Consider the following 22,294-nt stretch of genomic DNA (forward strand, 5'->3'; position numbering starts at 1 on the left):
TTAATGCTCTGTCCCTCTGCTGACCTTGGTCCCTAACTTGACCTGAGGACTTGCTAACCTGACAATTCTTAGTCACTCTGCCTGGGAACTCTGAAGATTTTATAAAGGCAGGGTCACTGACCGCTCTCAAGACCGCTCTCCTTAGAAAATTGCACCCTTCTTTAAAGTTTGTTCTTGTATATTTTCTAACATTTCTTAAGATTAGTCTTATCTCATTGAAACTAAAGTAAACATTTATGATCCTAGAAATGTATTATTTTATTGGAATACAGTAAAATGAGCTTTCATTTGATCCAGTAAAACAATTTCTTACAAAATAACGAGACATTAATTCCTGGTCTTCAGGAACATGGATGAACAATAACTGTTAAAGGAAAGCTGAGAGTTTGGATATAAATATTGACAAACTAAGTTTATGCCCAGAGGCACAGGATGATTAGTTTGAACTAAGCAATGAAAGATTAGCTTCTCACTCACTAATCTGTGGCAAGTGAAGTTTGTCATTACTTAAAATAAGCTTTAATGAAATGCTTTTTGTGTAAGGTTTAAATGTCTTTTTTGACTCTATTGAATTCTCACAAAGGAAACTGAAGTCTGGGCAGTCTTGTTACTGCTCCCTGCTATTTCCTGCCCTGCTATCTGTGAAGTTTTGCCGCTTGTACAATCTCCTTCCTTAGTTTACCCTGGCTGCTGATGTCCAAATGGAAACTTTTCTATCGACTCATCCCTTATTTTCTCACACGCATATCTAACAATAGCAAATTCAGTGTAGAGGATATGAGTGACAAAGCTGTGCCAAATATTGTGACAGCTGAGGGATATGACTTGCTACTGTAGCAGTAGAGGTTAAATAGATGCAAGGTGTAAGTTCATCATGCAGTACCATCAGGAAGGTGTCTGATCTGTCCCAAATTAATTTGACAGTGTGTCAGTGACACCCAACATACAGCTAGTCAAAGATGTATGTTCAGAGACAAGAACTCAGTCTAGGATTACATCAATAGGCAGAAGTCTAAATCCACACAAGTGTATCTTGTAGATTTGGTGCTTTTTCAAGGCAAACGGTGGTTAAACCAAGTTTTGATCGAGTTTTTTCTAGTTATTGCACTTTGTATGATGATCATTGATAAATAAGAACTATTCATTATACCACCCTTTCAGTGTCAGAAATGTCTGCACAGTATGTGTATATAGAGTGCATCCAGAAGGTTTTGAGACCCCTTCACTTCTTTGTATGTTGCAGTTTTATGTTCAAATCATTACACGTAGGCCCTAACATATATGAGATAAGAGCTGGTAGACCTTTGTTCTGCTTTTCTTGGTGTGTTGACAAACAGTGTTGAGTTCAGTTGTAACTTTGCCGGTTGTTGCTTTGATAGAGGGCTGCTGATTTGAGGTCTAGAGGTGGCTTTTATCTACTAGTCTTACTGGCAGATGAGATGGAACAGGCCAACAGAAGAAATTCAGATGAATCCACTCACTTCTGGATTTATCAAAAAGCGTTTATTAATAGTCATAGTAATGTCACACAAATTCACAAGTGTTTAAGACATGTCTGGCTCAGTTTGGTGTGTGTGTGTGTCTGCAAGTATGTCTGTGTGAATTCTCTAAACAGTGCAGTTATAAATAAATGACCACAAAGAGAAGGAAAAGGTTAAGGTAATATTGCAACAGGAAAAATAGAATTCTCATTTTAAGAAGACAAACAGAAAAAAGGTTGTTCAAAGAGAACATTTAGCACCATCTATCCCGTTATCATATTCAACAGATAATATCATAAAATCATTAAAATTTTGTCTAAAAGCCCCCTACATAATAAAAAAAATTACCGTTTCTCAAAACACTTTGGAAAAAGTAGTTTTGTTTTTTCCTTAATGAGCATACAAACACAGCATTCCATTAGTCATCTTCTCTACGTGAGCAGTGTGCCTATCGTCTACAGGAAAGGTGGCGTTATATTCAAGATAAAGATATCATTTAATATATATCAGGAGAAAAATGCAGGAGTCATGGGAGGCAAGCACCAGAGAAACAGCAGCCTCCACTCCCGCGGACACACAACCCCAAAATTTCAGTTCTTACAGAGCAATCGGTCACCATAAAAAATAAAATAAAATAAAAAAATCGCAAACTTGTACAACCCTATTAAAAAAAGAGAGAACATTGATATCCAATAAATAGAGGAAACTTTTTAAATTAAATGTACAATGCCAAAAAAAAAATCCAGGAAATACTAAGTCTGCATACCGGAACAAAACAATCAGAGGTACAACACACAAACACCAGATGACAATGATTTTTTTCTTTCTTTTTTAAAGAGATAGTTCGTACAGAGATGGAAGCAATGAACAAAAAAGACCTGATGATGTGTGACAACTGATTATTAATATTCAGAGGAAATAAAAGTATAATTGATAAAAACAAGATTTACAACACATACAAGAATCTGAAGAACAAAAATGAAATCCCCCCCCTAAAACAACCAAAGTCGTTAAAACCCGTATGTTTTGAAGCATTCCAAACAATTTTTTTAAAATTCTTAATGCTTTAGAAAAATGTTCATATCTCTATTATTAGTATTTTTCATTTTGTCTCTTTTCTAAATACAAGGCCAATGTGGTATATATCTAGGCTGATCTAGTTTAGAAAAACAAAACAATAAATTATTTTAAAAAAGACAGCACCCCACAAAATTGCAAACAGCTTGTACAAATTTCAGTATTCAAGACGACAACAACAACAGAAAAAAAGTTATTTCTGGTACTGACAGAAACACGCCATTGAAGCCATCAACTACCCTCCACAGTTTGTTCAATGGCAGCACCAACTGCCCCCTGGTTCTCAACTTCACTGTTGCCAGGGTTTCTGTTTGAAAGCACCATCTGAGAGTAAACTGGTATTTTTTTTATTGGCGGCTTGGTATTTCTTTTTGTAAACAGTAATGATGAGTAAACGTATTCAACTGGCTGTTCGGCAAGTATTAGCAGTAGTAGCAAAAATGATCTTAAATAATGAATGGGCAAGTTGAAAACCAAAGTGAATCTGTGTCTTTTGTCCTGGCTTGCAGGAATTTTGGTTATGGCTGAGGAGATGCAGGAGGGGAGCTCTGTCACCGGGAGGAGGAGGCCTGGTAAGATGAGAAACACAACAGACTAAATTAATGTGTGAGTGGCATGAAAAAAAGTTTAACTGACAACTAATTTTGTTTCAGGTGGTAAATGGACCCTCAACTTGTAGGAGATGGATGGCACACCTGGATACTGGGCAAATGTCTGACAAGGCAGTAAAAGAGGTAAGTCTGCACTCACCAGGTTGAAGGAGTCAAATGTGTTCATGAGCTCCTCTATGCGGTACTGCTCCAGCACCACTACGTTGGTCAGGTTCGGGCTACGCTGACGTGCGCAGTCCTCACAGTGAACCACATACGTCTTCCTGTTGTTGTTCTCACTTGTCACAAACAACAAATTGAACACCTCCACCTGTAACAGAGGAGACAACAGGTTAACAAACATTCAGGGTGTAGTAAAAAGTAATAATGTAATACCAAGAAAAGTGGTTGCTCTCTGCTGTTGTAACAGGCCAGCAATGAACTTTACAGAGAGGTGTTGATTTGACTTAATGGTCATTGTTGAAACTGTACCTATGTTGTTGAAAGGTATATAAAGTTGTAGTTCATGTTTATTAATATACTATGAACGGAGTGGGAAAAAAAACACTTCTACCATTGGATTTATTGCAGGGTTGTTGAAATGCCTTAGTTTTAGATAGGGGTACCTAATAAACTGAAACTGAACGACACAGAGTTTTATGGTTTAGTGATTGAGAGCTACTTACGTCACATTCGTTGCAGTAGTAGGCAGGCTCGTCTTTGACCCGACTCTGATAGGAAATCTTCTTGCCGTCAGCCACCAGTTGGTCTCGCAGGATCTGGATGTGCTTCATAGACTGCAGCAGGCAGTGTCTGGCAGGAGGGTAAAGAGACCAGCATTTACATTAAGCAATTGTCAGAAGTTTTAATTATTAAACCTCAGACTTAAGTGGGCCCCTTGCTGAAGCCCTGCAATAAATTCTGCTTTCATAGCTATGTTTATGATTACAATATGTAATGTTAGTATATCATTTTGGAGGCTGCAGTTCATGACACTGTTGAATAGTTATGCTGAGATGTTTTGCCTACCTCATATTAATGACAATAGAGAAATAATAATAATGCACTGCAGTTTAATAACCCAAAGGCCACTTAAGTTGAATGAACCTTTCTAGCAGTTTTAACAGAAACTGCACATTATAGTCTTCATGAAGGTGGAATAATTGTTTTAGTTTGAACTGGGTACTCACTTGATCATCTTGTAGGTGTCTGGGTCTGTGACCTTGACGGTGCGTGCCACATTCCAGGACACGTGAATCATGGGGACGATGGACTTGACCTTCTTGACTTCGTTCCACTCAAACCTCTCCAGGGCCAGCTGGTACTGGTAAGCTGCAGATGCACATGAAACAGTGTTGATGAATAAAACAGTTTTCCAAAATATTCTTTCTGTAATTGATCACTAGATGGTGCACAGCTTACCATTTAGAGGGCCAACGTTCCAGGCAATGTTGTTGCACCAGCCCACAGCCTGAACCCAGTGAACAGTTCCAGCGTTGATCCACACTAGGTCACCAGGCCGCTGGATGAAGCGGTACACTGGGATGTTGGCATTGTAGAGGTCCTCCAGCACCGGCCACCAGGACCCTGTCAGGTAGTCCACTCCATGTCTGGGCACACAAAAAGAATAAGTTGTTATGGCTTGCATGTAATATTGGTAATTATACTGCTACAAATTGATTGATGTCAGCCTGCATTCTGAGATTTTCTCACTTTTCACAGAAGTCATTGATGGCATGCCAGTAGTTCTCATGGACAGAGAACCACTCACAGTCTCCAGGACCAATGTTGATGTTCACAGAGCAGAAGTTATTGTTCTCCTGGTGACCTGTTGAATATGGACAGAATCTCCTCAGTCATATATAGACTACATATTTATTGAGAATCAAACAGATCCTGTTGTGCTGTGTGCTTTACCTGGTGTCCGACTGCCTGGAACCTTCATGTAGAGCTGGACAGTGTTCATGCCAAGGATTGTATGTCCAACATGGCTAAGCATATTTCCACTGGATGCTACACGCATAAAAGCCGGCAGCTTCTGCAACTCTTGAAGCTGGGGTTTCCACCTGAGCAGAGACAGAACATGATATGAGATCACATGGAAAGACATTTAGTGGGTCTCAGATACCGTTATTAAGACCACCATACATTGCTTCATAAAGTACTACTGTACCTCTTGGGATCTGACAGGTCGATGTTTGTGCCAAATTTAATGATCTTCCCCACTGGTTTCTGCTCACCACTGAGGAATAAGAAAATATTAAAGCATTATTACAAATGATAAAACACTGGAGTGTGTTAGTATACCGTTTCCTGGCTTTGTTAAAACAGTCTGTACCTGGTGCTTTCTTTAGAGCTTTCCTTGCTGGGATTATCAGAACAGTTGGATGGCTTCTTCTCCTTCTCATCATCTTCATCCTCCTCCTCATCACTGCCTTTCTCCTCCTGAAGACACAGATCACATGTGTATCAGCTGGATTGCAGCACAGAATGCAGTCACATAAATAGTAACTCCCACTATACTAGTAAATAGTACTAGTAAATAGTATAGTGGGAGGTGACTTGGTTAGAGTAGGAAGAAATTGTCGTAGTATGAGGTGTTCTGTACCTGGAGACTCTCTTGGAAACTGGAGGCCTGGTACTGAGCATACTTGGCAATGGTGGTGTGGGAGCGGCTGCTCTCACAGGGCCATGTCTGACCTGTCCCACTGGGGTCCCAGTTCTCATCAGCAGGCTGCTGCACCTGAGTCCTCACCTCCACCGCTTGCTCTGCGTTGGCTTCCACCAGTGACTTGGTAGAAAACAGCCCCAGGTCTGAAAACAATGGAAAGTAACATTAGGGAGGTGGGAGTTACCTGATTGCTCAGACTACAGAGCAGTGAAGAGGAGAGAAATTGTATGCAAACTGTGATGATGCAAATACATAGTATTTGTTTCCACAAGACTGATTTTAAAAGCCTCACATAAGGCTAGATTCACTACTTGTTTAATCCAGAAGTATTGAGACAGCTTCCCATGAGTTTTGCATGTTATGTGCTAACCAGTCAGTAAGTGCAAACATACTTAGTCGTAGAGATCCAGCCAGGCCTCTGATGACAGTAACAGGATTCTTGGGGTCTGTACAGAACTGCAGCAGCACAGGGGAGAAGGCATCTCTCTTACTCTCCAACTGCAGAGAAGAAAAATCATATTAGTGCACAGCAACACAAACTGTTTCAACTTATTTGTCTACCTGCACAGTGATTCCCCACAAGGGGGCGCATAGGCTCAGATGCTGTATTTTCATGTCAACTGTCTACAGTGTACCCCATATGTTAAGACAATTTTGTCTTCTGTTGTTGACATTAAAGAACTTGCAATATGTATTTGCACACTTTATGACTTGACTTAATAAAGTGGTTTCTCACCTTTCCTTTGTTGACAGATTTATTTCAGCTATTTGTTACTACCATGTATAATCATGGATAAAATGTGCGTGTCCCACATGTATCACATCAAAGGCTAAAGACTGAAAGTAAGCTAATATATGGAAGAAATATAGTGACATACATAGATACTGGGTGTAGGAGGGTTGAGTTTCTCTCTAGGAATGGGTTCCTCTGAAGTCATGATGGGCTTTACTGAGAAGGCTGGGAGCAAGTAAGATTCTCTGAACTTCCCTTTGACCCTGGCCCCCCTAGAACAGGAGAAAAGAGAATATGTTGACAAAGGCAAACATGAGGGTGCAATACACAGGTTTCTATTACTACTTGTGTGCCCATGAGTGGGACATTTTACTGTTAAACACATATTCATCCAATCTCAGTCTTTTAGATTCATAAATCCCTAATGAAATTTTACATTCAATCCCTTTTTAGAAAAGTCTTCCTCCACAGTACACTTACTTGCAGGACCTGATGATTTCACTGGCAGTGTTCTTGATGCTGATTTCTTCCAGTGGGATTCTCTTTTCCTCCACCTCAGAGGCAATGAATGTCTCCCTGTCCCCACTCTCCACTTTAATCAGGCGAATCTTCAGCTCCTTGGGTGGCCCATCTGATAGTGCCTTCAGTTTCAAAAAGTCCGTGGAACCTAATGGACCAGATTCAGAGCCTTTTTTATGCTCAGAAGATCTTTCTCCAGAACTCCTTGAGGTCCATTCTGCATGCTCCCCTTCACTGGTAGAGCTGGCACCTGATGCTTCCTTGCGTTTCTTTTTATCCGTGTCATAGTGACTCCGATTCTTCTCCGACCCCTCTTTGCTCTGGAGGTTGAGGTCACCAAGAATTCTGCGATCTTTCTTCTCCTTATGGCTCTTACCATCCTTGTGCCGCTTGTGGCTAGAGCTGGAATGGGTGGAAGAAGAAGATGATGATGAAGAAGAAGAGGAAAAGGCCATCTCCTCTCTCTTTTCTCTATGCTTCTTTTTTTCTTTTCTATCGTCATGGTTCCTGCTGCTACTGTGGCTGTGACCGTGCTTTCTCTTTTTCTCTTTCTCCCTTTCTCTCTCCCTGTCTCTGTTTTTGTCTTTATCTCTGTGTTCCTTTACTTTCTCAGATTTGTGGCTGCCCTCCAGTCTGCCACGACTGTCCGGCTTATCAAGGGAGTTCTTGTTAGAAAGTGACTGTCGGCCAAGCAGGACCTCGCAGCTCTTTCCCAACTCGTCCAGAGAAGAGTCTGAGATGGTTTTCAACCTTTGCTCCTCCTTGACCACCTTAATAGGCTTTATGGTAGGAACACTCTCCTTTTTGATCATGTTTATCATTTCTTCTGTGGTTTCTCCATGATCTCTCCAGACGTCAGCATCCTCTATTTTCAGTTTCTTGTCTTCCAGCAGAGGAGGAGAGGACTTAAAAGGTAGGACAGCTGGACTCAATGGTGGATTGGTTGAATCTGATGTGGGAGAACCACTTTGTTGCTGGCGGCAGATATCAGGACCTAGTGACAGTGAAGAGGAATATTTCACCCCAACCAAAGCTGATGGAGGTGGTCTCCCAAAAGGCCCACCTCTGTATGCATACTTCTGGCTCTCTATGACTGTTGCTAGGGACTTGAACATGCTGTTTACACCTGTTTGGTGGAGGTGAGGTCTTTGGGGTGGTGGTGAACAAGATGGGGTCTCAGAGTCCTCCTCATCATCGTCCTCATCAGCCTCACTTTTAGTCTGCTCAGGGAGGCCATAAAGTTTAGCCAGGTCACTGTGGCGGTAATTGGTGTTCCCAACTCCCACTCCCATGTCCATTGAGTGTTTAGAGACATTTGGAGAAGGTTTAAGGTAGTCCTCATCATCCTCGTTGAGAGAGGATGTCCGGCTGCAAGGGGATGCCAGAGAGCCTTGGCGGCTGAGCACAGGAGGGCTAGCATGGGGATTGGAGCCAAAGTCTTCCTGGTTGGGCTGATGCTTCGTTGCTGGAATGAGGTCTGGGGCACACAGGTAGCTCTTGATAGGCTGGACACTAAGAGAGAAGTTGTCAAGGAGACCTGTGGACCCAGTCTTCTCATTGTTATACATCTCCTCTTCCTTTTTGATCGACTCATCCAGCATGGCCATGATGTTAGCCAGACCATCAGGGAGGAGTGTGGACAACTCGGAGGGCTCCTCCTCAAACTGAGCACTGTCTGAGTCACTGCCACTGCTGCTGGCATTTTCGAAACCACTTCCTGTCAACCGCTTGTTGAGAATTCCCCCTGTGGAGCTGGAGGTGGAGGATAAAGGTGGAGGGTTTTCTCTGGGAAAAGCCTGATACAGTTTGGGGGGCTCTCTAAGTGCCATAGTAGGGAGAGAGTGTTGGCTGCTGTCTCTCTCCCTGGTTGAGTCTTTGGATTGGTTGGGTGCGGCTTGCATTGCCGGGGGCTTGTTGGGGTACACCGGCTGGTTCATCCCTGAGGTATTGTGTGTTGATGAGGGACTGAATGTCGTTCCGCCATTGTTGCTCCACAGCTCCCTCTGCCTCTGCTTTTCTCTGGCATACTCAGTCTGAGGTGTAAGAGGAGGCGGCCGCAGCCTTTCTACAGGAGTAGTGGTGGTGGGCGTTTGGCCCGGTGGACAGGGGAGTACACCACCACGACTTAGCCAGGGGTAGGGGGGTGAAGCCTGGGAACTGGGGGGCGGTGGACCTGGAGGAGATGCAGTAATAGAAGAGAGGCGAGGAGGTGGGGGTGTTCTGGAGGAGTTGCTGGAGAGCAGTCTCTCCAGATTTTCAATAGCAGTCTGTTCTTTGCCTTTTGCACCACACGCTTCCTCCTCCTTCTTCCACTCCATCCTCTTTTTCTCCTCCTCTTTTCTCTCCAGCTCTCTTTGTTTTTTCTTTTCCTCCTCCTGCCTCTCCAGTTCTCTTTTCTTCCTCTCCTGCTCCTCCCTCTCTGCTTCTCTCCTCTTCTTTTCCTCCTCTTGCCTCTCCCGCTCTCTCCTCTTCCTTTCCCGCTCCTTTTTCTCCCATTCTCTCTTTTTCCTCTCCTCTTCTTGTCTCTCCCATTCTCTCTTTTTCCTCTCCTCCTCTAGCCTCTCCGCTTCTCTTCTCCTCCTCTCCTCTTCTTGCTTCCTCTTTCTCTCTTGCTCCTGCCTCTCCCATTCTCTCCTTCTCCTCTCCTCCTCTCGCTCTAGTTCTCTCTTTCTCCTCTCCTCCTCCTTCTTTTCCAGTTCTTTCCGCTTCCTTTCCTCGTCCTGCTTTTGTCTCATTTCCCATTCTTTCTTTCGCCTCTCCTCTTCTCTTATTTTTCTCTCTTGCTCCTCTCTGTCCCTCTTCCTCCTTTCCTCAGCTTGCATGTGTCCCTCTAGTTCAGCATCAAGCTTGTCTAGAGCCTCCTCGATGGACTGGGGGACAGAGGTTGGAACTGGCGGACGAATCTGGGACCGAGAGTACCCTCGTGTTAACGCAGAGTCTGGCTGAGGACCCAGTCTGGAGGAGAGGGTTGGATTGGATGGCTGAGGGGCAGAGTTGACAGTGGAGTGAGGAGCTGGGCAGTATGTAGTAGGAGAGCGAGGAAGTGTATTTGAGACTCTGCTTGTTATTACACTGTCTCCTGCTCTCTGGTGCCCTGAGGAGAACAAAGATGATGATGAGGAAAATGCAGGATGTTGCTCCAGTCCAGCCTTAGGATAATACGATGTCTTCTCCTTCATGGGCTGGGACTTGGTGGGTCCCTGTTGCTGTGGTCTGAGCAGCCCCTGTTGGTGAGGCTGGTTGGCAGTGGGAGCTTGACCTCTCTGACAACCTGGTTGTAGCAGAGCACCCAGCTGAGAGGTGGGGCTAATGACGGCACTGGTGGAGGTTTGGGTTACTGGCTCTCGTCCTCTTTGCCAACTGTTGTTACTGCTGCCATTGTTCACAGAGCAGCCAGCAGGGGGGGATGTGGTCACCTTGGAGACACCAGCCAGAGTTACACCTCTAGAGCTGCTACTGTTGCTATAGCTGCTGATAGAGCTGGAGGCCTGGGACATGGGAACATTGGGGGTAATTACAGGTGTTCGGGTGGAGGTTGCGGGCAAAGGAGGGCTGATGTGATGGTGGTGCTGAGAGGGAACCCGACTATCCACGACCTGATTGTGGCTCTGCTGGCGCTGAGGTAGCAGTCCTGGAGGCCTGTAGATGCCCGACTCCTTAAGAAACACATACAGAGCCATTTTCAAACAGTTACTTTTAGAATGACCATTATATCTAAACAACTCCATCTGGGTTACAGTTCAATTTTAAGCCTGTTTAGTTCAGAATAAAAACACTTGCTGTTTTTTATGAAGTGATTTTTACACTGACAACTGCAGAAGAATACAATAACTAATATAAACATGGTGCATATGAACTACTGCATGAATGACTCACCAGGGAGTGACTGCTGGGCCTGCTCTGGTATCTCCAGGCCTCATGGGGACCACTTTGCTGTTGCTGAGGTACTGAGGTGCTGCTGGCAGGAGGAGGAGGAGGAGGGGGAGGAGGGGGACCCTGGTGCCCCAACCCTGGATGAGGCTGGAAGTGGCTGTAAGGCACACTGCTGCTGCTGCTGCTGCTGTTGCTGTTTTTGCTGGTTGCAGGAGGGTTTGCTGGTGATGACTGGGCATGTAGATGTTGATCTCTGTCCCCTCTGGTTGGGGTAGATGCCGTGTAAGAGGTAGCGTGGCTGCCACCTTGGCCCCCAATGAGAGGGCCTCTCTGGTTGTGAGGACCACGAGGCTCCATGGCCCGGTAGGGTGGAGCTAGCCCCAGTTTGGAGCTGGGACTGGGGTAGGAGGAGTGAGGAGACTGATGGTTTACAGCCTGAGGTTGGAACGTGTCTTTCTGGAGCTGAGGAGCACATCCCTGGTTGTAGCTTCCCGGAGAGGAGTTTTGTGGAGGGGAGAGGTTTGAAGGGGTGGAAGAGGCAGGAGAGGACTTTTGGGTGTAGCTGCCCATTCCTTGTTTGTTGGTGTCCTGTAGCGGGAAAGCAAATGAGGATGATTAGAGTGATATAAAAGGATTTGATCTCTGCTGCACTTAACAGAATAGGGAAAAGGAAATCAATTCTGGGCTTGCTGGTGCATACATCAAAACCAACAGTACTCAGGTTCAGACAGCTAATAGAATCAATAAGTCTTTATGGCACCGCTCAATCCAGTGAAGGTTTTCCTATTGATCGTGGTCAATAGTAAAATATTAACCCCTGGCTCCAAGTACCATATAATCAATGAAGTGATATTTTCACACTGTTCAGACCTGGAACTCTTGCGATGGTGGGTTCTTGCGGTCAGAAATGTGGGGCTGCCAGGGAGTGCTTTCCTTATGAAGGGGGTTCCAGAAGGCAGGTTTTGGAGGGTGGTGGTGGACTGACGATTGCTGCTGAGACAATAAAGACTGACCAGGACCAGAGAAACGCTGCAGCCCAGGATGGGATACCTGCAAAGGGAAATGAGACATAACAATATTTACCACTCAAATGAACAAACTGTACAGAAGCTCTACAGCTGAGGTTATAAATTAGTACTCTTTGTGGCAATTTTTTGGTATTAAAAGAGAAAATGTTTGTTCCCGTCTGATACCTGATCCGAACTCTTTTTCCTCTTGCTGGGGCTGGGACAGTCCTCGGCTACAGGAAGGCGGGATGACGGGTGCAGGGATGGCGGAGGAGTGTGCTGGATAACAGAATGCTCTCCCAATGGAGGGCCCGGTCTCTTCAGCTGACCCCCTAGCATCTTCCCGGGGTAGCCTCTCTGCTGTGAACAGAAAAAATGAAAGGAGGGTCAGTGTTGTGAAAAGTGAAGACAACTTCAGCAACTAATGCACTGTCACTGAAAAAGTTTCTTTGGTGAAATGTTCAGCCAAAGCTCAGAGACAGCGGCTGTGACTGGAGTATGACTTGCATCATTCTGGTTGAAGAAGAAATGACAGAATAGGGGCTGTTCTGTGTCTATAAGGATGATGAAATGTGATCGTAGCCAATTAGAGAGCTCTTACCTGGTGCACCTGAGCCCACACCTCATCTCCCAGCAATGATGAACCCCTGGGAACATGCTGCTCCTGAGGACCCCCAAACTAAAGCAGACAGCAAAGACAACACAAATTGTGAACGGAGTCGTTTCTTTCATCTAAGAAAAACTTTTTTACTCTGGTGCATAATTGTCTGCTGTTAAGTCATGTGGAGCATTGGTCCTCACCTTCAGCAGTGGGTTGGGCCTGCTGTGGGGAAGATGTGGGTTAGGGGGAGGTCCGCCACTGCCAGCGTAGCTTCCATTATGGAGTCGGAGTGCGTGCTCATTGGGCAGGGGCACAACAGGATGTCCTTGAGGAGGGAGGTGGGATTCATACAGCTGGCCTAGTTGCTCCCACGCTCTGTGAGGAGGCGGAGGGTGAAGATGAGGAGGAGGAGGTCTCTGCTGCTCCCTCTGCAGGCCTGGTAATATTGGTTGTGGGAGCTCAAGCTTCTCACCTCCTCTCATGGGCCTGGACAGCCAAAAAAAAGACAGAAAGACATCCAAATGAAACAAAGCTTGTTTCATTGTAGCATTTTCTATAAATAAATTACCCTCTGATGTCACCAATCATTTTGTGCATGACTTACCCATTACTGAAGAATTTACTGGGATGGTTCAGTCCACCCATAGGACCAGGAGGTAGATGGGGAAGGAGCTGGTGTTGATTCATTCCAGGCGAACACCTAATGAGGAACAGAGACAGCACACAGAGAACAATCAGGTTGCTGTAAATCAAGCTTATTTGAGCTATAAATTTGTTTCTGCAGTAAAATTATGACTTTTGAGCTCAAATGACAGATTCAACCAGGTGGATTTAAGTTGACAAAGAAGTTTGTGTGTATCTGTTGTCATGGCTTCAGACCTGGCAGGTGGCTGCCAGGCGCGGCCGCCCACGGGAGCCCATGGTCCCCGGTTGAGTCCGTCCAGAGGGAAGGAATCCCGTGTGCCACGCCCACCAAACTGCTCTACTGCGTGATGCATCCAGCCTGTGTAAGTTAGTAATACAGTCATATAATTAATGCACAGACACATACACAGACTTACTGTCATCATCACATGGACTGTAGAGCTTAATGAAAAGTTATGTCTTAAAATGATACACATTTTAAAAAGGTGGTAATTACCTGAAGCTCACTATGAACTCTCTTGACAAATACAAGATCTTATCTCTCAGTACCATCATGTGTTTTAATAGTATAGCATTTGTGGTAGACCTCTCATTTTGCAGGAAAACTACATGAGGGTCAGGCTCACTTTAAAAATCCACTTGACTGGAATTACTAGTTAGCCCATTAAAATTATACACTATTATTATTATAGACCAAGGGTTTAATCAGACTTAGCAGTGTAATTACTTTTAGACTGCCATTCGTGAGTGCTAGAAATTATATCAGAGTGCTCATACTTACCAGACTAGCTATGTCTGTGAAGCCCTCCACTGCAGCACAGAGAGGGCCTCACTCCAACACTGAGAATATCTGTACTGTCGGACTCTTCTGTCTTCAGCACCAAGAACCCAAAAGCCTATTGGCTGCAGAGACAGAAAACAGCAAAGCCACTATGAGAACGAGAGACACAGACACACTGAAAATTCAATAAACGCCAGTGGGCTCTGTATTATATAGGCTAGATGGTGGGTGTATGTGTGTGAGTTGGAGAGCTTGCCAGCAGCAAGGGAGGGTGTAGGTAGAATATAGGACAAGGGAGAGCCAGGCAAAAGTCGGTACGACTGCAGCGGCAAACTGAAGAAAAACTCTAGCTTCTGTACATCATTTTTCGCATTTCATATTCTGCTTCTGCAGAATAAATTCACTGTAAGTCTCAAATTCTGATGACTTCTTTGTCTGTAGGTGGCTGCTATGCATCATTCAGCCTGTAGGGGGTGCTAGTAAACCAGTTGCTACAGAATAGGATTATTACTGAAGCCCAGATGGCTCAGTGGGGAGCTCACCTATGAGGACAGACCTGGGGTTACTGTAATCCTTACCATGGGCCTCCTGATAACAAGAGACAGAGGGAAAGACTAAGAGTGAGAGGCCTTGGTCACATGCCAAGTGTGTGTGTGTTTGTGCTCAAGTGTGTGGTGTTGGAAGCAGTGCCAAGTGTGCAAGCTGCATTTTCATGTCAGGCTTGTGCTGGTTTAGTGCATGTGAGAGAGAATAGTGTGCTCTCTTAAGTGGATGATTATGTGTGTGCTGCAGTGTTCTGAAGGGTGTGTGTATAAAGTGTGTGTGCATGTGCATGCCCGGTGGATACACCAAGGTTTAAAATCATTACGGCAGGCGTGATGGAGAGGGAGAGGGGGGCAGCAGCGACAGACGGTCTGAACAGGATGGAAGGATAGATTAAGGAGAAAAGATAGAGATGGAGAGGAGGGAAGGGATGGAGGGAGGTGGAGTGGAGAGTAGGAACAGTGCCATGAAAACGCCCACACACCTTCCCACACACACACACACACACACACACACACACACACACACACACACACACACACACACACACACAGAAAACACAAAGGAAAACGGTTGAGGGAAAAAGACATAAAAGCAGCTCATAGATAACTCGCTCCCCTCCCCTGCTTTCTGAAACACTGGAGACACACACACACACACACACACACACACACACACACACACACACACACAATACAAAAGACAGAAGGTGTCAAGATACAAAGAAGTCCATGTTTCAAAGTACCTTGATTCATAAAGGACAACAAAAGAGATACCTGACAAAACCTGAGAGGATGTGTTTCCACCTGCATATTCACCACTGCTGTTAAAAACTAGCAACAAACATATACTTCTGTTGTACAGATAAAACCCTCATTTGTATCATCTGTTAAACATCAGACACAAGCTGAACTATCCAAAAACAGTAAGTATCCCATCTCATCACTCACAACAGATTAAATATGACCATTACACACCTGGACACACACAATACAAAAGACAGAAGGTTTTAAGATACAAAGAAGTCCATGTGCTCTCCATCAACCTGGGAATGTAATGTAAAACTAATAAGTTGTTCAATGAATTGCTGCCCCAAATGTACAAGAAATGCAATGATAACAACTTGAAGTGAGTAACTGTACTGCGTAATGCATTATGGCAGAGTAGCAGACGTGCACACACAGGTTATGATTCATTTCTCTTGCTCAGCAAAGCCCTCTTCCACCAGTTTTCCTAAATTAGCTCTGGTCATACGCAGTCCTTCCACCCACCAGTTCCTCTCCTCTTCCTTTCTTCCTCCCACTGACTCTGGATCTCTCTGCCTCTATTTAAAGCCCAGTAGGGGATATTTCAATCGCTGTACACTTTTAGCTCGTCAGGAGGGGTGCTATAGAGTGACACACACCCCACCCTCTCTATCTCTTCCCTTCTGCCTCACAGGGATCGTCATCCACCAGCCGCTGCTGTTATGTGAAGATAGGCTGGCGTTAACTGTCAAGACTGCACTCAACATGCTTTAAGACAAACTGATACAAACACACTCCCATGCTGAGCGTACCTTTTAGAGTAGCACCTAGTTATTGATTCACAGTTGTGTTAAGTCTCGGCTTTGGCTGTCAATCATCTCTCTGGGGTCTCCTCAACCCTGAAAGACACAGAAGACAAAAACATTTATGTCAAGCTGTCATAAAAACAACATGAAGCCACGCTAAACACGATACTCAGATATGATCAAAACTGTCATCAACCTAAAGCCTCTAAGCATATGATGCAATTCACAGCTGAGGGTGGTCTTTGATGTCAGTATGAACTAAGAAGCCCCTGTCCTGCTGCTTCTTTTCTCTGGCTTTCTAGACAGCGAATCGTCACTACCCTCACCCCTCCTGGTTTCCTGACTTCTGAGGTAACGCCTGGTTTCAGAGTAGTGAGGAAAACCTGAGGGTGGCTCAGAGGCGAAGGGGTAAATCAGCAGGGAGGCCAACACAATGGGAGCGGGGGGGGGGGGGGGGGGGGCTCTCGTTCACTTTCTCTTCTCACAGACACAATGGTGAGACTAGCTGCAGCTTAGCAGAGTGAGCAGACACACAAACAAGGCTGATCTCACTCTAACAGGAAGAGCTGAGCAGGCTAAGTCAACTATCACACGTGAAAGAGTAGCACTGCGGAAACATTGCAAAATAATAAAACACATGACATTATACAGAAAGAAGAGAGTGGGACAGAACGAGAGGTTTAAAATAGAAACATTTAGAAGACGATATAAAGAGAAATTTAGTGAGAGAGCCAGTTACGACGAGAGAGTGCACACAGGGACATAAGTGGTGAAGTTGTAATTACCACTTTTATAGAGGGTGTGTGTTTATGTCTGTTGTGACCAAATGGTCGTCTATTCCAGTTGCTATCCTGGCTATCACATTGCTCACAGCCACTCCACCAGCACAGTGTGAGAAACTCCGCTCTCTGAAACCAGATAGTGTACACAGACGGCAGACAGTGTTACATACCAGCTCAGGTTCTATCTGATGATACCAAAGCGATGAAGTGTGGTTATGTCAGCTATGAGTTAGGGTTCAGTGTGTGAGAGGAGAAAACAGTGAGAGTGTGTGTCTGTGTGTCAGCATTACGCATTTCATTTTTGGGGGAACCCCTGATGACTCAGCACCAAGAAACAGGGCTTACCCAAAACCGCAGTCCTAAACTCCGCCCTCCTGGGACACCGCTTACAGTCAGGTGACCGGGGGCGTGTTTCTGCACCATTGCAGATGTGACAGCAGCGGGAATTTCTCGGAGTTTGAGATATCATTTCTGCGTCCAATGCAACATGCCGCATGGGTTGATTGTACGTGCGTGTATGTGTATTTACATAAACAGACAGGAACTGATGACAAGCTACAGGGGGGTTTCATGGCCGAGGGAGGAATCAGACTATCAAACAGCAAGTTTCAGATAAATGAAGAGGAAAATTATAAAAGGAAATAGTGATCAATCTGATGATCCCTGTCACACACACATATTCGTTGTGTTGATAACGCCTGACCAATCAAAAAGTTAAAATTGAACTGTTACATATTCAGCGTCAGTGAAATCATGAACACTTCAAGTGCTCAAGTTGCTTTAACCTCAATCTAACCACAACAAGCTGCAGTAAGTGTGAAAGTGTACAGTAAGTGAATCAAGGTTAAGTGAAAGTAATTTAAGAATTTGTCGCTGTCAAATGTCTCCGCTACTCCTTATACACAGCTGATAGATTTATCAATTATTACCAAACAGATGACATAATTCACTGTCACGTCAAAAATTCCCCTATGGTACATCTTGTTCAAGTGAAATCCCCCCCCCCATCAAAGAGTGGTTCCTGTCAACGCCCTCGTTGTCGTAGTTACGTAAGTTAGTTATTGTCCCGGCAATACCAGCTATCAGCTGGGAGGCGGGGCCAAACAGGAAGCTTTGGCAAGCAGACAAAGCCGTGCCAACTGCTGTCAACCACACCAACTACGAGGCAAGAAAGAAAATAAAGGAGCTCTGAATCCTCTGTGGTATCTAACAAAGAAACATATATACACACACAAACACATACTAAATAAATAAATCCACAATAATCCCACGTGACACACAAACCAAAGTCACAAGCTTGTGGCTATACACAGGGAAGCACGCCCAACACAAGCTGAGGGAAACAAGTGGTTGAAATTAAGATGTTCAGATGACGTCTGACTTGGTGCAGTAGCCTTAATCTATTCACCCTCACCCTCCCCTGCCAACCACTGGCCTGCACTGGTCCCCAGCCAGACAACCACTCAGGCCACGAGAGGAAAATAGACTGGAGAGAGATGAGGGGAGGCAGCGATGCAATGCAAAATAAACATCCATCTGTGTAAAAAATTCTACTTCTTTCCTGCGTCGTGAGACATGAACAACCTGAAAGAGGCAGACCTCTCTCATCCTGGTGGCAGATTTTCCTTTTTGCTGAGCGAAATTGTAAGAAAAATGTAAGATTCAGTAGAACATGAATGATTTGTTGGTCTGTTGATTTGACTCTGAAGCACATTAATGTTAACCAGTATTGCCCCATGACAGATGGGTAAGAGTGTTGGTGTGACCATATGAACAATGGTAAACGATAAGACCACTGAAAATGTGGAGCTGGAGGGGGTAATGGCAGACAGCTGGAGTGTGTTACTGTCCTAGTAAAGTCACTGCAGAGCCTGTGTGATAAGAAATGACCAGATAAGGCTGGGAGAAGTGGCAGATAAGAGAAAGCAGAGCGAGGGAAGAGTTTGGCAGCAATGAGTTTCTGGCCGAGGATAACGGTAAGGCCATGCATGGTCCTCTCTCTCTCCCTCTCTCTCTGTCTTGTTCTGTCCTCCCTCGCCCTCTCTACTCGATTTGGCCATTACATAATCAGGCCCAGATAGAGATCATTTTCGGGAGGAAACACCATGCATTTCTCTCTCTCTCTTACACACAGACACACACAGAGAGGAACAGCCAGCCCCTGCATTCATCCGCCCCCACCATCGTTGCCAGGCTGCCTCTGTGCGTGTTCGTGTATTCATGTGTTTATTTGTTTGTGCGTGTGCAAACGTCAGCGCATACCGTTCCAAGACGGTGATGCGGGCTAACTTCATCCCTACACACGCACACACTCACAAAATCAGAATAGAGTTCTAACCAGCACAGGGTAGTGTAGGTCAGCCAAGGAAACAGCTAGCAAACATAGCCCCTGCTCTCAAACACAGGAGCATCTGACCTCCATGATGGACCATTATCTCCTGCTAAAATCCATCTCACCAACACGACCCTCCGTCCAGGGGACAGAGCGCTGACACAACCCTTCGCCCAGTTACGGCCACATCTTCTATGCTCAGCAGCAGCACGCCAGGCAGCCATAACAGGCCAGATAAAAGCTCCTATTTGTCTACTTTGTCTCTTCCTGGCTTATATATGCACCCCCTCACATCTGCTCTACATTCGGGCCATGACAGAGAGTCACTAAAGCACAGGGGGGAGGATTATTCAAAATCTTCACATTAAAACTGCTGCGTTGACACTGCTGCTCCTTTCAGCTTTGAGTAGATTTTGAAAGGACAGTGAGAAGCTTCAGGTTAACAAGCACCAAAGGCTGTCTCGTTCTGGCTGTTGGTGGTCAACCTGTCAACGAGCTGTTTGTCTTGTCACCACCTCTTTTTCCACCCATTGTTTTATTCTTGTCAAGTGCTTTGGCGGAAAAGCAATAAAAAATTTTTTTTTAAAAGATGAAAAAGTTGATTTCCGGACCCCTTAGTGACACACCGACAGAAACAGTTAACCCACATTTTCATCTGCTTGTGGAAAAAGAAACCAAACACGGAAGAGCGGGGGGTGGGGGGGTGGGGGGCTGGCAGAAAAACATGAAAACATGAGGCCCCCTTTGTCTGTTGCACTCACCACCCTGACATCTGGGCTGTGACTGACAACACACAACTGGGTTAGTGTGGTGCATCTCCTTTTCTCTCTCTCATACACACACACACACACACACACACACACACACACACACACACACACACACACACACACACACACAGATCAGATGCACGTGACGTGTGACGTTAAAGAGAAGGGGAACAAGAGCTTGGAGGGGAGAGGAAGCTGTCGTCACAACCACAGGAAGTAGGCCTCCCTGAGGGGTTTGGGGGTGTGTGCGTAAGAGAGAGAGAGCGAGAGAGAGAGAGAAGAGAGGTCTAAGAGAAGGGTTTTAAGGCTGTGGCTTCCTGTTGAAAAAGTATGAACTTTATTTGTGTTTTGGTGGATCTTAAAAAAGCCTTTTGACTGTAAGAAGACATAACTGATCTTATGTGACTAATCTGAGTCTTTGCAGATGTGAAACAAGAAGAGTCAATTCAGAAATTGGACCTGTTTCACTTACGGTTGCTAAAATATAACTCAGACACACAGTCATCTTGTGTTAATGGCACGTGTCTCCAACTCATGATTCACACAATCTTGTCGACAATAACAAGACAGTCAACTGACTTGAAAGGCCTTTTCCTTGGCTCTGACCTGTGTGTCTTTAGCTTCTGGTAAAAGTGACAAACATATGATGGCAGAATGAGTGTGAGCGTGTGTGCATGTAAGTGATGAATAACTCTTTCTCCCAGTCACTTGTGCTCCCTGCTTCATTTCACAGAAACCCTGTGTTTGGGGAAGGAAGCATCAGTCTGGATTTCTCGACAGCCCCAACAACACTTCTGGGTACTTCACTGTCTGAATCGAGACGTGTGTGTATGAGATACAGAAAAAGAAAATGACTCAACACCTGGCTGCTGAGTCTAAAGAACAGGAAAACGGCAAATAAATCCCGACAAACCGGAAATCAGAGAGGATGTGGGCGTCTCATTGAGAACTGACAATGGCTTGATCATCGTCACTCTCGATTTCCACACTTGAGCAACCTCAAAAGCCCCAGAACTTTTCTCTCTGCCTCTCCAGTTGATTGCTCTCAATAACAAATCTAAAAAAAGCTGAGGACAAAACAGAACATCGTGCTGCCTCTTTTCATAGGAAAAACTGCCTCAAAATCAGAAGTGAAAAAATCCCCCTCCCTCATACAGCTCCGTCTCTCTCCAGGTGCTCCTATTCCACATCCAGGGTTCTCTCTCTCTCTCTCACACACACACAACAACTATCTTAGAAATCCTCTAAACAAGACAACAGACTCTGCTCCCTGGGTAACAGTTGCTAGGGGAACCAGTAGCGTCTTTACTAACAGTTATTTAACTAAGATAGAGAGGCAGAGGCGGACATAGAAGAACTCATAATAAGGTTTATGACAGGTCTTCACTGATCAACATGTTTACTGAGGCACAGGACACGCTGACCTCACACACCATCCTCTTCCTCTCATCAGCAGCCTGTGTGTGTATGAACAACAAAAAACAACATGGACATGTACGTGTGTGTGTCCGTCCTATATGCCTCATAGTTAATGACAGCATGTGTGCAGATGGCCACTGCAGAGTTGTTCTTACAGTGGGTGTAATTACACACCAATCATTTAGACTTTATCAGAACAACGGTGACGCAGACTGAGTGGCTTTGTTATGACAGTTTGTTCATTTAGTCCAAAGAACATCAAAGGCTTGTTTACGAATACCAATGTTGGTGATTCTTGTATGTATCGCTAATGTAGGCTTTTCCTCCAGGAAAAAGTGAAATGGTGCACATGAGCCTGCTTGCTAGCAGAGCTACCATTTATTCTGCCAGTGTGGTTGAGGTGGGTATAAGTGTTCACGGGAGGTGAGGATTGGTTAAAAAAATAAAAAATAAAAAAAGGAAGGAAGGAAGAAGAAAAATTCTTTCCAAGGTGTGAGAGTTTGTTTAATTTTGTGCATGAGTCACACACACGCACACACAGCATGTAGGTTCATACACCTCCCTTCCACTGTGGCATCATCATCAGTGGCAACAAGCCAGAGATAACAGAAAGGAACTGAAGTCAGTGGGAAAACTTTCCTTTCACTCTCACTCGGTTCAGGAAACAGAAAGCAAACACTCCCTTACTCTATAACTCAGCTCTATTCAGTCTGGATGGATTCAATTTTGAAAAAAATATTCTTCTTTTCTCTGATATCATTGTTGATTCTCTATTTAAAATGCTGCCATGTTATACACTAGTTTCTTTGCTTGGATTGTGGCTGCATATGAATTGCTGCCCGCTCCTGTAACAGCTCTCAGTAAGTTCACTCCTCAACTTCTGGACTAAATTATACCAATCTGTTTTTCCTCACTGTT

General features: G+C 44.8%; 1 protein-coding gene across 1 annotated transcript in view; it reads right to left on the minus strand.

Annotated features, from left to right (window-relative positions):
* Positions 1–1,481: 1,481 nt before the first annotated feature.
* Positions 1,482–22,294, minus strand: part of kdm6ba (lysine (K)-specific demethylase 6B, a) — a 94,443-nt gene continuing 73,630 nt past the window's right edge. The window contains exons 6-27 of the mRNA XM_023400642.2: positions 16,080–16,166; positions 13,979–14,100; positions 13,432–13,555; positions 13,157–13,252; positions 12,753–13,038; positions 12,553–12,630; positions 12,138–12,311; positions 11,815–11,994; positions 10,948–11,532; positions 7,033–10,727; positions 6,698–6,824; positions 6,212–6,317; positions 5,757–5,962; positions 5,487–5,593; positions 5,322–5,390; positions 5,066–5,214; positions 4,862–4,976; positions 4,571–4,758; positions 4,339–4,480; positions 3,835–3,961; positions 3,309–3,479; positions 1,482–3,127 (exon numbers count right to left, since the gene is read on the minus strand). Coding sequence (XP_023256410.2) covers positions 3,110–3,127; positions 3,309–3,479; positions 3,835–3,961; positions 4,339–4,480; positions 4,571–4,758; positions 4,862–4,976; positions 5,066–5,214; positions 5,322–5,390; positions 5,487–5,593; positions 5,757–5,962; positions 6,212–6,317; positions 6,698–6,824; positions 7,033–10,727; positions 10,948–11,532; positions 11,815–11,994; positions 12,138–12,311; positions 12,553–12,630; positions 12,753–13,038; positions 13,157–13,252; positions 13,432–13,550 — 6,738 coding nt within the window. The 5' untranslated portion in view covers positions 13,551–13,555; positions 13,979–14,100; positions 16,080–16,166 and the 3' untranslated portion in view covers positions 1,482–3,109. The remainder of the gene's footprint in view (positions 3,128–3,308; positions 3,480–3,834; positions 3,962–4,338; positions 4,481–4,570; positions 4,759–4,861; positions 4,977–5,065; positions 5,215–5,321; positions 5,391–5,486; positions 5,594–5,756; positions 5,963–6,211; positions 6,318–6,697; positions 6,825–7,032; positions 10,728–10,947; positions 11,533–11,814; positions 11,995–12,137; positions 12,312–12,552; positions 12,631–12,752; positions 13,039–13,156; positions 13,253–13,431; positions 13,556–13,978; positions 14,101–16,079; positions 16,167–22,294) is intronic.

This window comes from Seriola lalandi, unplaced genomic scaffold (assembly GCF_002814215.2).
Source record: "Seriola lalandi dorsalis isolate HSWRI2012SDOR001 ecotype SW California unplaced genomic scaffold, Sedor1 jcf7180002052764, whole genome shotgun sequence".
Lineage (NCBI taxonomy): Eukaryota > Metazoa > Chordata > Actinopteri > Carangiformes > Carangidae > Seriola > Seriola lalandi.